The 15,017-nt window shown below is 34.4% G+C and overlaps 1 protein-coding gene across 1 annotated transcript in view; it reads left to right on the top strand.

The window, feature by feature from the left end:
- The window catches only part of Frl (formin-like protein), a 708,708-nt gene that overhangs the window by 295,273 nt on the left and 398,418 nt on the right, over positions 1–15,017 (top strand). The window contains exons 12-13 of the mRNA XM_090382384.1: positions 307–448; positions 8,642–8,845. Coding sequence (XP_090238510.1) covers positions 307–448; positions 8,642–8,845 — 346 coding nt within the window. The remainder of the gene's footprint in view (positions 1–306; positions 449–8,641; positions 8,846–15,017) is intronic.

The raw sequence follows: 15,017 nt of genomic DNA, 5'->3' as shown, positions 1-15,017 counted from the left end.
AAGATATACTTTCATTTATACATTGAGATAACTCAATTTTATGTTAACAAAATATTTGCTGAATTTCTGTTTGTCTCATTTGAGTGAAATTTGGGATTGCCCAACAAATCTTTCTAAAAGACCAAATATAAAAGAAATTTGGTAAATATGTGGGCAAGAGAAGAACAGATGAATGAAGGTGGTGAATACAATAGGTGCTTTATGCATGTCTAAAGACAACTAATAAAAGGTTGCTTCTTATATTTTGAAAATTATTTTATGCATTAATTTTATATAATAATGGGTTTTTTAAATTTTATAATTTAGGAACTTCATAAACAAACAGATGAAGAATTAAATACTCTACGTCGAGCTGTAAGCCAAAAAGAAGAAGAATCCCGTCAACGACAGAGTCTTCTGGAGTCAAAAATTCAAGAGCTTGAAGTGCTGCAGAATTCTTTACCAAGGGGTAACTTTAATTTTTTTTCTGCCATCTGCATGATATTATTGTTAACTAAATAGGAATTACAGATCAGCAGCAACAATAACAACAACAAAAAAAAAAAAAAAAAAAAAAAATTTGAGTTTTCTAATCATAATAGAAAATTTTACATGGTTATTATAGAACTATAAATTGGCTTCTGGTTAGAAGACATCAGATAGTATGCACTAAAATGTATGAAATTATATACCAAAATTCTGTTAATAAGCTATAACATTTTTACATATATTATTAATCAAATTAATTGAATTACACTTCCTTTGTAGTTAATATTTAACAAAACTATTAATGAAAACTTTTATAATGAGGATTATTTTAGAGCTCTATTGTGGAATAACCATTATTGCAGTAAATAACAATATTATTTTAAAATCAGGTCAATATGTAGTACCCCATAGTGAATGACATTAATACAAAGGAAGACTATTAAAAAATGTATAAATGTTTGTTTATTGGACCAGTTGCAAGAGAACAAGATAACCACAATACAAGTAATTAACAAGGCAGTGTTTTGTAACTGAACTGGATAATGTCACCAGGCCAGGAGAGTGGAGAACAACACAGAATGGCATATCTGTCCAAGCTGCTTTCATGTTGGTCACTGCCTTCTGTTCTCCTGGCCTGGTGATTTTATCCAATTGAGTACAAAATGTAACTTTGTTGTTAACTTGCTGTATTGTGGTGGTTATCTTGTTCTCTAATAACCATCCTAACAAATATTCTTATATTTGCACATAGTTTAATAGTCTTTCTTTGTATTAATATCATGTGAAACAAAAACAATTTTTTCAGTGTTGTCCATAAATATATGTCAGTTATCATCCATTTTTAAAGCAAAGACTGATCTTTCTGCATTGATGGAAGTGACTGAAGTAAATTTAAAAATGTGGGCCTTCAAACCTTTACTTGAAATAGAAATTCCTGTTGATTTCCAAAGCCTTCTATTTTCCTTAAAATATGAAATCAATTTCTTTTTTTAAAACATCATCAAATTTATTTATTTTCTCTTCCTTTTCCAGGGAGAGTTGAAATTTCTAACTGAACTCGCTGTATCTATTTATTTGCACTGCTCAAAGATAAGAGTTCATGTTTCAAGTTTGTTTATAGAATTAGGTAACCAAGTAAAGTGAGTCTCAGTGAACAGATTTTTTCCAACCAAAGAATCAGAAAGAATTGCTTTGGCAGTGTAAAATCAGCAGTGTAAAACCTGCAGCATCCTTAGCGTCCACAGCATTGAAAACTTTTTTTTATATAGAATCAAAATTTTTAGCAAAAACAATGCTGCATGTAACCATGTTCTCCAACTTGTCAAATGCAACTCTGGTTGAAAAGGAAAGCCAGGTTGCATATCTCTGTAAATAGCTAAGCAGTGGCTATGCATAAATAATAGGCACTGTTCCATTATTTATGAAGGCCAGGCTTTTTGTCTGTATGGGACCTGGTGGCATAACTGCCTCAGTCTGATGATGTTTACCATCATTTTAACATTTTTCCTCACTATTGTATTTTATCCATCCACTGATTTTATCAGACATCAGTAGAGAGTTATTCGAATCCCTTGAAAGCTCATCGAACTCCAAATCCAAATAAATAATTTCCACTTCCCTATACAACACATTAAAATTTCAAGCTCATCTATTCCATGTATTAAGTACAGTAAAATCCATTATTATAACCTTTTATGTTTTTTATTTCACAGAACTTTTTCATAACTTTCTGGCACTAATGAAAAATAAATCACCTAAACACTAAAAGATATCATTGTGCAAAACAATAGCCAGTTACCAAATTGTGAGCTTGTCTCAACAGCAACTATAAATCGTAGTGTTGTTGTTGTTATTTGGATTTTAGGAGCATTAGCAACTAAGGCCATATTGCTCCGGGAATATGCAGTGGTCATTCCCTGACCTTTCCGCATCCTCCATATTTGGTGGTGACGGGTTCGAACCCCAGTCTAATCAAGAAGCGTGTGCTACACACTGCTGCTCCTTCCCACAAAAAAAAAAATCGTAGTGTGAGTAAACTGAGCAGCTATAATTTGAGCTGAGTTCAGATTTTAACAAATTCATTTAGCACATTTTAGCTTCCAGTTATAACTTGGTGTACATCAGTTGTTCCCATCCCTATAAATTTCTTCACATGCAAATATAGATGCAAAATATTTATTGAATTTTTCAGCAACCTGAACAAGATCATTGATAGTTATGGCATTCATATCTAGTTGGCCAATGCTGTTCACATCTTTCCTTTTGATGTTAACATAAATGAAGAATTCTTTGCATTTTTAGCCAAATACTTCTCATGTGTCTTAGTTTGCTTAATCTCGCCTTACTATTTAGTTTAGACCAAGGTTAGACCTTGGTCTAAACTAAATAGTAAACCTTGTAAAATAATAGTAAAATAGTAAAACTATTTTACTATCATTTTACAAGGTTAATAGTAAATAGTAATAGTATTAGTAGTAAAATAGTAAACCTTTTATAAGACATATTTCAGTGTTTAGACCAAAATCGATATCAGGTGAAGTTAAAAGTGATAAGAATAATAAATATATGAAATTAAAAATACGAGTTAAAAGCAATATAAACAACACCAATCTTTCAAAGGTGTTGTTGAAATTGACTGCCTCCTTTGTCAGCAATGGAACCTAACAGCCACAGTAATCCTTAAATAATTTAACTGTCTTTTAGTTAGTATAAAAAGCTGCAGCTTCTATGATTAGTTCTCTTCATGCCTCTCACTTAGAATTTTCAGTTGAAAACACCATTAGTTGATCTTACTAAAAGGAATTTAAAAATTGTAAGACCTTTAATCATTTTATGAAAGCATATCACTTCCCCTTGTATTCCTTATATTCAAAAGATATCTTTTGACAGTTATATCTTTAAGTATATCCCACATTGATATATTATGATCATGCATTAAAAATATGCAGATAAAGGAACTGTAGTTTTTTATTTGCATATTTTTATCTAGAAAGTTAAAAGTCCCTCATTATATGGCATTCCGTTGTACTGATCCACTATGTGTACCTATGCAGATATAGTAACTGTAGTCAAAATAATATGTGGTGCCCCCTATGTGATCCATCACATAGGGGGCACCACATTATTTTGACGACTATTACATTATGTCCTAGATACGGTCAATATGTAGTATGTATTATATATTTAATCTTATTGTAATCATTAAATTACGTTCTCTGTCTGGTCAACGATGATTAATATATGCTTACATTTATATTTTACTTATATTTCTTACCTTTGATTCTAATATTTCTAAATTTTATTATCTTCTTTCGATTTATTTATATTCGATTTACATCTGGCCTATACTGGTTTATATTTGGTTAGATTTAAATTACTTAGCATATATTGATCATCACAGAAACAGAGAACTTCTTGTCGTTTTTTGCCTTCATTCTGGGTGGTTGGCCCCAATTGAAGTCATCTAGATTGTCGGTAAAAAGCGATAATATATATATATATAATTTTTTTTTTTTTTTTTTTTTTTTTTTGCGTTTTCTTGGATCCCTGATGGTATTATTATTGGATTGATTTACTTATTCCAATGGTTCTTTATATTATCCTTAATATTATAGACATTATGGGTGTATTGCATGATTGCTTGCAACTGCATTGACTCATAAATATTATTTACATATTAGTTACAGTTATTGTCGTTTTCTTTATTTTTTATCAATAATTATAAATATATATATATATATATACACAGGGCTTTTTGTGACGGTACAGTGTGTGTGACATGGCTGGCACTCAGTGCATGTCAACCATGCTAGCTGTTTCCGTCTATTAAGGAGATCACGTGAGAATAGGCAGAGTCAGCACCCATCAATCACGGCCATATCGCTAGCAGTCTGGAAGGGGTACCTGTTTCTGAATCTCGACCAAAACTTCATTATGAAATTATTTTTACTTATTTTTACATTTTACTTATTATTTTTTATTTATTAAATAAGACTCACTTTTGACTTATTTTTTATATACTTGTATAATAAAATTAATGGTCGATATTCAGTATTGGGTACAGCGTTCCAACTGCTAGCGATACGGCCATGATTGATGGGTGCTGACTCCATCCAGTGTCACGTGATCTCCTTAACAGACAGAAGCAGCTGGCATGGCTGTCACCACTGCATGCCAGCCGTGTCACCCGTGCCGGCACGGAATTATTCCTGATAGCAAAGAATGAGTACCGGCACATATATATATAAGCATAGTCAATACACACACACTGAGTGGACAGAAATTATGGGTTACCTACCTAGTAACAGGTAGGCCTACCTTTCACCCAGATAAGGACAGACATTGCGAGGCATCAGTCCACTAGTTTATGAAAGCCTTCTGCAGGTATTTCCTTCCATGCTTGCTGCACTGCTGTCCATAATTCCATTTCATTCCTAGGTGGAGGATCGAAAGCTGGAATGGACTTTTCCACAGCATCCCAAAGGTGCTCCATAGAGTTCATGTCCGGTGAACAGGGAGGCCATTCCATGGTTGTAAAATCTGCGGAATGCTCTTTGAACCATATTCTAGTCACCACGGCTCCGTGGCGAGGTGCACTGTCCTGCTGGTAGAGTCCATTGCCTTGTGGGTGCACAATGACCATGAAGGGATGCAGATGGTCTGCAAGGATGGACACGTAACCCAGACCATTCAGAGATGCTTCTAGATGTACCAGAGTTCCCAAAGTGTGCCAGTTGAACATGCTCCAGACCATTTCTGACCGTCCACCTGCCTGAACAGTTCCTTGTTGATATGACGGGTGCATAGCTTCATGCGGTTTCCGCCAGATACGTACCTTCTCATCCTCTCAAAATAACTGGAAATGGAACTCATTGGATTAGGAGACCCTATCTCCAATCATCCAAGATCCAGTGCTGATGTTCTTTCACCCAGTTGAGGCGTAGAGTCCCTGTGTCGTGGTGTTAGTAATGGGACTCTGGTGGGTCGGCAGCTCCCTCACCTATTGTGGCTAATGATTGCCTGATGGTCTTGGTGGTCTTGGTGGAAACGTCTCCACCAAGACCATCAGGCTAATGATTGCCTGATGGTCTTGGTGGAGACGTTTCTAGTACGTTTCTCGTTCAAGTTTGTGGTGATTTGTGCCATTGTTGCTCTCCAGTTGGCTGAAACAATGTGAGATAGATGTCAGTGGCCACGTTCATCCACCACCTTTCTCCACTCAAATCTCTGTCCGCCATGATATGCTATTCCCATGCGTTGAGCACCCACTATCATCCTTCTTTCAAAGTCGGTTAACTCACAACATTTATCCATACTGACAGTCGAATTACTGTCTGTGTGAATGCAGTGTACCTATATACCTGCCAAGTGGTAGTTTGGGCAATAGAGAGAGCAGTGACAGTGTCGTGTTGCCCAGGAACCAAGTATCCCACGAATTCTGTCCTTTCAGTGTGTATGTGTGTGTGTGTGTGTGTGTGTAAGAAGTAGTAACTAACAGTAGAAGTAACTGATTATCTTCACTCTCTATCTCTCTCACTTTCTTTATTCTTTTATTTCTCTTTGTTCATAAAAATGGGGTGAAAAGTTAATTAGGTGATAGTTGAGAGATAAAAATACTATGAAAGTTGTACCTGAACGTGCAAAGCAGCAGCACAGGATACAAAGGTTATATAATCTTGCATTATCTTCTAATTTCACATTCTTATATAAAATTCTCCCAATTTTTTCTAAATCATGCCATTTGATAATTCTCATTTATAGCCCCCTATTATTGCATCTAAATTACACTAAAACTTATTTTAATTTTGTTACCTTTTTGCTTCTTATTTTACCTTTTTTTTTTTTTTTTTTTATCATATGATGTGAGCAATACATGAAGGAACCAGTTTTTTCCCTGTTGCCTTCGTGTACTGTGGCCATGAGATCCAACCAGATAGTACAGCACCATCTTAGTATCCAAGCCTGAGGTGGGATTCGAACCCGTGACCTTTGGGTTGCCAGGCAGGCACTTTACCCACCCGGCTAGCCCAGTTGGCTTTACCTTAATTTCTTTTACAACATACATTGCTTAATTTCTTTTACAACATACATACCTTGTCCATATTTTTTGTAGAAGTTCCGCTTTTCCCTCCTATTTGCTCTCACTTATTTTTAAGTTTCCTTTTCTTCCACAAGTAAGTATAGAAATGCAGTTTTTGATACATGATCAGGTGTAGTCCCCTGATCATGTATCAATATTTATTTTTAGCTAGCATCAGATTTTAATTTTGTAATTTTCTTCCCCTTTTTTGGACCTACAACCAAACTGGCTCACTCTTATCTGATACTTGCTATTACTTCATATATTAAACCAGTGATGTCCAACCTTTTCTGTTACAGGGGCCATATTCAAAGTTAGATTTGTTTCGCAGGCCGCGCTCAGTGATTCAAGAACCCCGGGGGCTCACATCTGGTGAGTATGGGCTTGGCACACCCAGGGTCCTGAGCTGGATATCATCATTCTTCTCTTTCTTGGTGATTCCCTTCTGCTTTTCTCTCTCTCTCTCAGGGTAATAGGGTAATTTGGGATTTTTTTTTTTTTTTTTGGCTGGTGCAGCATAAGCCTCAGGCTTCCTTGCACCATATAGCTAATAATAATAATAATAATAATAAAATTGGTGTGTTACATTTTCCATATCTTGTTACATGTAAAAAGAAGTTTTTGTTTTATGTTACCATTTTTTATTTTCAGGCTATATATAAAAAAATGCAAATTCCCAACACTTTTATTTTATGTGCAACAAATATATGGTAGTGATTTATTTTTTAGATTTTATTAAAATTATAAAAATATGATTTACTTTTGTTATTTAAAAAAAAAAAAAAACCTTACTTTTGCTTTTAAATGCTCAATTTAGAAAATTTACAACCCAAAAAGGATCACTGCTTTTCAATATTAAGGTGAATAAATAAAATGCAAATTCCCAACACGAAATTTCGTAAATATTCGAAAATTTTATTAAGAACAATACACAGTTACATTTAATGAACAAAAAATTTAATGAAAAAATTTTTTTTGATAATTAACAAAATTTAAAATTCTGTATTAATTCACTTTCCGTGTGGGCCGTATAAAACGATTCGTGGGCCACATCCAGCCTGCGAACCGTAGGTTGGACACCACTGTATTAAACTAATCATTTTTGCTTTACAGTTCCCTTCTGTCTAATTGGCTATACAATTCAGCCCATAATTTTATTTAATTCATTATATCATATAGCATATTCACATGCTTTCTCCCACCTTCAGTATTTCCCATTTCAGCTATTTTGTATAATTTACGCCTCCACTTGACACTTTTCGATAGATTTATTACTTTTGTCTCATATATATATATATATATATATATAAATAAAAGTAAATTGCAGCCATTATCAACCCACTGCAGGATGGAAGCCTCCTCAACAATTCATGCTGAGGGAAAATGGACCATAATCTGCCACGCTGGTCCAGTGCGGGTTGGCAGATCGACCGTATTCAGCAGTCAGGGGCTTGAACCCCGGTCTACTCAAAGAGCGTGTGCCACTGCACTCCCGCTCCTGACCACTCGGCTACGGAGGCCTTTATATATATATATATATATATATATATATAATATCTCATTTTAACAAATGGGATTTGTTAATTTTTAAGATTAAATGTTCTTTATTCTGTGTGTGATAAAGAAATTATCACGAATTTTTTAACATACCAATTGAAGCATTTAATTTTTTTTTTTTTAGTTAGCCATATTGCCATCTTAGATCACACTTAATAAATAATAATAATAATAATAACAACAACAGTTAAAGATTGCAGTTTGAAATTTTATACAGATTAAATCTCCTTGTAGCATATCATTACATGCACCTCACTATTTTAATCATCAACCATTAGAGAATTTGGTAATTGCTATATAGCAATCACTCTGATCAACCAGCATATAACTAACATATGAAATGAGAACTATTATGATATTAATTAATGTGGGACATATTTATATGATTAGAATGTAAATTAAACAAATATTCATATTTGTGTATTATAATGAATGGTCAGCTTTTCACTGTTGTTTGTGTTTGTTTTATTTTTTCCCCAGTCAAATGATAGGCATTAATATTATTGTACCATTGATAAAACAACTGCATATTTTTAGGAAGCACAATTGCAAGCTTGAGTTCTACTACTCAGAACCAATCTGGAAATTTGGCTCCATTGCTGCCTCCTCCACCTCCACCACCACCACCACCACCACCACCTCCTCTTCCTGCTGTGCCTCCACCTCCACCTCCCCAGATGGTACCAAAAGCACCCCCTGGACCACCACCAATGCCTGGTCAAATGCAAGCGCCTGCTGATGGTATGGCTATTTTAGTTATTGCTTTACTGTATTTTGTTTGTTGTGACACTATAGTATTCCACTAGATAAACAGAAACTCTCAGTAAGTTTTGAAATTAGCCAGCTAGTGATTATCCTTGATTGTTTTTCATTATTATTATATGAAAGAAAATTACAATAAAATTTACAAAGTTATAAATACAAAAGAAAACACACAAAATTCAGCTTAATTCGAATCGGCATTTTATATTAACCTGGCAATGGTGGCATCCCCAGTTGTAGCCATCTTGGTGGTGAGCCATCTGACAGGTGATTAGTTTTATTTTAAATTTCTGGAATTTTTTATTTTTTATTTTATGTATATATATCTATCTTCTTTGAAAATACAGTATTTCATTCTTGCTTTAGAACATGTTAGTTTTGTTTTCACAATGCCACTCTCCACAATTCTCAGCTGCACAAGCCCTTCTCATAGCAACAAATTATGCCACACCCAATAGAGAGAGACGAGTTTGAACAAGAACAAATGTGTACCCCAATGGTGTTATTTTAAAAAATGTATTTAAAAATATGTTTTCAATACAAAAAAAATTGGATTGTTCAGAATTGTGTTCATAACAGATTGAAAATTTGGGGTAGATCAGAAAGTGAACAATGATAATGAATTATTTCTTGCCTGTAAAATGTTTTAAAAATGTAGAACTTTTTTAATGATTTGTTCAACTACTATAATGGCAATTTTGCACCAGTTGTTGGTCTAATAATTAACATGTGATTGTTATTTTTGAGGGTCACCTGCAACGACTGCCAAGTTAAATAATTACATGAACCTCAGTGGCATAGCTTATTTTCAATTTGTTGAAAAGATTAAGTTTGAATCCAATTATTGACAAGGAGAACTTTCCCCAGTTCATTTCATTTGCAATTCAGTTAGTCTAGGATGAGCTTGCATTCTAAAACTTACTTTTTCATTCTGGAAAACTTTCAGACCTACCTAACTGTAATCAACATGGTACATTGATTGGTCTCATGGCTATGCTCTAGTAAAAACTGCAAATGTTGAGGAAAGGAGGTGGAATAGTTGGAAAGTTTGAGTGGGTGCTGTTATAGATGCAAGGAGGATGAAAGTAAAAGACATCCCATGGGAAGATAAGTAAGAAAGGAGAACAAAGAGAAAGAAGAAAGATGAGGTGGGTCATTTTATTTGTCGCAGGTGACATGTACCCCACACTGAGCAGACACCTTCATCCATAAATCCAGCTTCAAATTTAGAGCATAGACTTTAAGTACTGATATATCAATTGTTGTTATCAGTGCAAAGACAGGTGGCTTTGACATGGGCGAATGACTGTCTTAAGACAGTCATTCGCCCATTTGAATCAAGCTACTTGGTCACTAGCCATCATCATTACAATGGAACTTTTATTATGAAGGAAAAGAAGAGCTTGCTAAGTTATAAGTCATCTTTGAATCAATTAATTGACTTTTGGGAGGCATTACTACTTGAGATTTCTCATAAACTTGTTTACTACTATGAGAAACCAAGAGCTTTGAAAGTCTTTAACTTCTTGTGTTACCTTCTTAGATTACTAGAGCCTTGTTACTGGAATTTCACTAACTGGTGCTATTCCAGTTAAATTAGAAGCAAAAGGTTCTAGGAGTTATATATATTCAAAGGCTGACCTTTCTTGTGCATATCTGCATACTATAGACAAAGGTGCATGAATGGTATAAATAATCATGTTGTGTGTGTGTGTGAGAGAGAGAGAGAGAGAGAGAGAGAGAGAGAGAGAGAGAGAGAGAGAGAGAGAGAGAGAGAGAGAGAGAGAGAGGGGGGACTTCAATGGCATCATCACACCGTTCATATTGCTACAAGTGACTTCTGCACCTCTCTGACTGGAAACTTATATGTTGAGGCTAATGAACTAACCTTATTATATAGGCATCAACTTTTGCTGCAATATGCATTTAAATTGAAGTCCATTGCCAGTTCATCCTATATGACTGTGTTTATGTCACATTGAAAGTACTATAATGCCATTCCAGGGCTAGTTGGCCATTTGGCATTCATGTCAGAGATATTGTAACTTTCACTTGTCACACTTTTTTTTAAAAATTAAATTAAGTTTAGGAAATGGAACCACAAAATAAATAAAGCAAAATAATTAATGCTGTTCATACAGTTATATATAAGGCAAGGTGGTATTTTGCTGGTGAACGTCTCACCACCCGTGTACCAAAATAAAAATGAAGAATAAAATAAACAAAAATATAATAAGCTGAAGAATAGAAAAGAACTAAAGAAACACTTACCTTCAGAGGAGGAGGAGGAGCAAAGGCATGACTCCTTGTCCAAAGACACACTGTCCACATCCCATAGAATGAGTTTTACTAAAATGAAAATACTAAAAAAAAAAAAAAAAAACAGAGCTCAGGACTTGAGAACTCCTGAAAAGGAGTTGTATTTCAATTACCAATCACTACCCCAACCTAATGTCTTTGGATGTCTCAGTACTCCCTGGGCATTAAGAGAAATAATGAACCAAACATTGGTGTCGGGAGGGGGCAAGAAGTTGTGTTTATCCCCTTGAGGCTGGGTATTGCTTTTGTTCTTTTCTATTCTTTAGCTTTTTATATTTTTATATATATTTTATTCTTTATTTTTTGTTTTGATTCATAGGAGCAGAATAGCACCTTGCCCTGCCTATTATTTTTATCATTATTAATTATTAAAAATAATCATTAATTATTTTGCTGTGTTTATTTCATGTTTCAAATGTTTCTTAATTTAATTTAAAACAATATAACCACATTTTTATTCTCCATAATAAATTTTTACATGTCACACTTTTCCATAAGAATCTTCTCTTCTCCCTGAAATATTCACTTTACAATTTGTAATGTTTCTATTTAGAAATGAGGAAAATGCACTATACTGTCATCATTTTTACCAGCAGTTACATGCCAAACACTGAATCCAGTTTTCAGACTTCCAACCAAAGTCATAATATTCGGTGGGATCTGCAGCAATTTCTACAACTGCAGCAGAGCTACAACAATGGAATTGATCTAGGGTAGGGTACAAACAGGCAGTGTAGAAATTATATGCTATATACTGGTTCTCTAGAGTACAAATCTGTCCCCCTCCCCTCCCCACCACATTTTATGTAGAATATAGAATGCGCTATTCTCTTTCTGGTTTGGGTGTTAACTTTTTCTGTATTATGAGTTGTAATGGAATTATAGGGAATGAGTTAGCAGACAAATCAACCAAACCTATAAGAGGGCCTTATTGAACACATTTTTTGTTCCATATACAGACTATAAACTGATAATCTATCGCTAGTGTTCTGTAGATTAACAAACTTTATAATCATGGCATGGAACTTTAGTATATACATGATATGCAGAGAGAAATTATTCTGGGCTGACTTTAGAGAGAATGTAGCTGACATGAATGCACTTACACTCTTTCTCACTGAATGGTTTCAATTTCCTCCCCTTGCGAGCATTATGGTGAAGTGTGATTGAATGCCCACTATTTAGGTGTATACAGCTTGAATGCCTAGATTTTAGGAATTAGCAAGTTGCCTTTTAAGCACACTCTGAGCCCTCTACATGTAGTTAGATTTTAACTGACGGTGATATGTCTTTTTAAAGAACAATGAACTGTGCTGTTCTGTATAACTATTTTTTAGCCTTGAAGACCATCTTTATCCTAATCTCTTTTACCATTTTATTCTGTCCTATATTTTATGGAAAGTATATTTCAAATTTCTAATTCTTGTTCTGTTTTTTTAATGTTTTCAACTGGAATTTGTGCATTATAGCCTTTGCTGCTGATCTGCCATAAAGTGACAGTGGCAGTATTTCTGTTGGCTTTGCCTTTTTTAAGGATAAGCCTGTGCTGGTGAATATAACTACTTTTGGCTTTACAGATTATATTTATCCTAAATTTTATACCATTGTATATTACCCTATGTTATATTTCAAGTCTATTTTAACTGTTGAATTATTTCTCTGGCCCTTCTTTTGCACTGTCCTAAAACTGTACTTGGTGCATTGTGGCCTTTGTTGCCAATGTGCCATTAACACCCAAAAAACAGACAAACAAACAAACAAAGCTTTAGATGCTTACCTGAATGCAGAGTGATCCTCTTTGACACTACCAGTTAAAGAGAGATCACCAAGGACAAAAAAGTGAAAATTTTCTGAAGCAGAACACTCATCTCACCAGGGTAATACATGCAGAAGGTAGATAACACATATACATGCCATTATTGATGCATTTGATAATGTGGAATGATATTCTAGTATCTGTTCTAAGCTCTGCGTGTAGCAAATAAAGATTGGTTTCTTTTGATCTTTATTGCTGTAAGGAAGTCCTGAATGAGAGGAAGAAAGGTATGATGTAATCAATTTTAGATTCCTTTTGCAAGAAGAATGATGTCTCTGGGAATCAAGATACTATCAGTAACTGAAGTTTCTGATAGTATCTTGATTCCTACTTCTAAAACTTACCATCCAGGGTGATTCATCCTTCATAGAGTATCATCGACAAATGTATATGTATGTTGCATGAGTAAATCAATAAAGTTATCATTAAACTATTTGCTGATAATTTAAAGGTAGAGAGGGTGACAAGAACCAGGCCATTTTGCTTCAAAATGACTAAGATCAGTTGCACAAATGGTCTGAAAATGTCAATTGTTTGTTTTGTTTGTTATTTGGTTTTTAGGAGCATTAGCAACTAAGGCCATATTGCTCCGGGGATATGCGGTGGTCATTTCCTGACCTTTCTGCATCCTCCGTATTTGGTGGTCACGGGCTCGAATCCCGATCTAATCAAGAAGTGCTACGCACTGCTGCTCCTGCCCACCACTACGGAGGCGCCTAAATGACAATTGAAGTTGCTGCTAAACATAAAGTTTTGTACTACAGAAGAGAAATTCAGGAGTTACATACAAACTGGGAGAAGTGGAGTTAAAAGTGGTCCAGAACAGAAAAAAAAAAAAGACTTAGGGATTTAATCAGACATGAAATTTTCAATGCATTGTGAACAGGCAGCTAGGAAGGCACATAGTGTTCTCTCTTTATATATTTATGACCTTTGCAATTAGAGAAAAAGATGTCATCATTCCTTTGTACGCATCTGGTGAGACTATTGTCTTATACAAAGACAGCAGTCTCATTTTAAACATTGTGTTCAGATTTGGAGGCTATGTTTAAAAATAATATAATTTCTAGAAAATGTTCAGAGAAGGGCAACCAGATTGGTAAGTGATACTAATTGATATCCATATGTAGAATGCTGAAAATGTGCAGACTGCAACACTTGGGGTAATCAGTAAAATGAATGAGGGAAGTATATTTTCACTGCCAGAATAGAGAAGAAATAGGGAGAAAAATCCAAACTTTTGGGAAGTAGCAAAGGCTGGATCACATGAACTTTACTTTTTGGCAATGTATTTATTTATATTTATGTCATTGGAATGAATTGCTTGCCTCAGTGGTAGAAATTAAGTCAAAGTATAATTATATAGACACTTTTTAGTGCCTATATAAAATTCATTATTATATAGAAAAACATCATTCATATTAAAGGTATGAATGAATGATGTTTTTCTTCCTTGCATCATTCAACCATTATAATATTAATACTAGTTTTGTTGGTGTTTATTTGTCCAAAGAGTATACTACTTGGTATTATTATTTCTCTGGAACCAGCTATCATTTTAACATGTGGATCTGTTGCTCCTTATCTGTCATCATACTTTTAATGAACCGATTAACAAGAGATAATGAGACCCACACTGGGGGCCTTACTGCTCCAAGTTCAATGCAACTAAAACCACATTGAATGTATATCGGATCATATTTGATTTTTTTTTTTTTTTTTTTAACTTACCTGATGAACTTGTTGAAGCCACATTAATCTTCTTGTTTTATGTCTGCACTTGCAGTACAACTAGAAGTATTCATAAAGCTTCTGCCAATATATTCTGTTTGCTGCCATGATGAGCTTGTCAGCATCTTTGAAGTCGACACAAAATCAAAGAGCATTTTGTACCCATTATGGAAGGGGGGTTCCTGAAAAATAATTACATGAATACTTGAATATAATACTCTGAGAATCATAGGGAAGTGATAGTGGCATTTATATAAATATGTAAAATAAGGGGAAACTTGACTG

This window comes from Mastigoproctus giganteus, chromosome 1, assembly GCF_048544385.1.
Source record: "Mastigoproctus giganteus isolate SK-2022 chromosome 1, ASM4854438v1, whole genome shotgun sequence".
Lineage (NCBI taxonomy): Eukaryota > Metazoa > Arthropoda > Arachnida > Uropygi > Thelyphonidae > Mastigoproctus > Mastigoproctus giganteus.
Note: the sequence above shows the minus strand (reverse complement) of the source record. Positions and strands in the feature narration are given on the sequence as shown.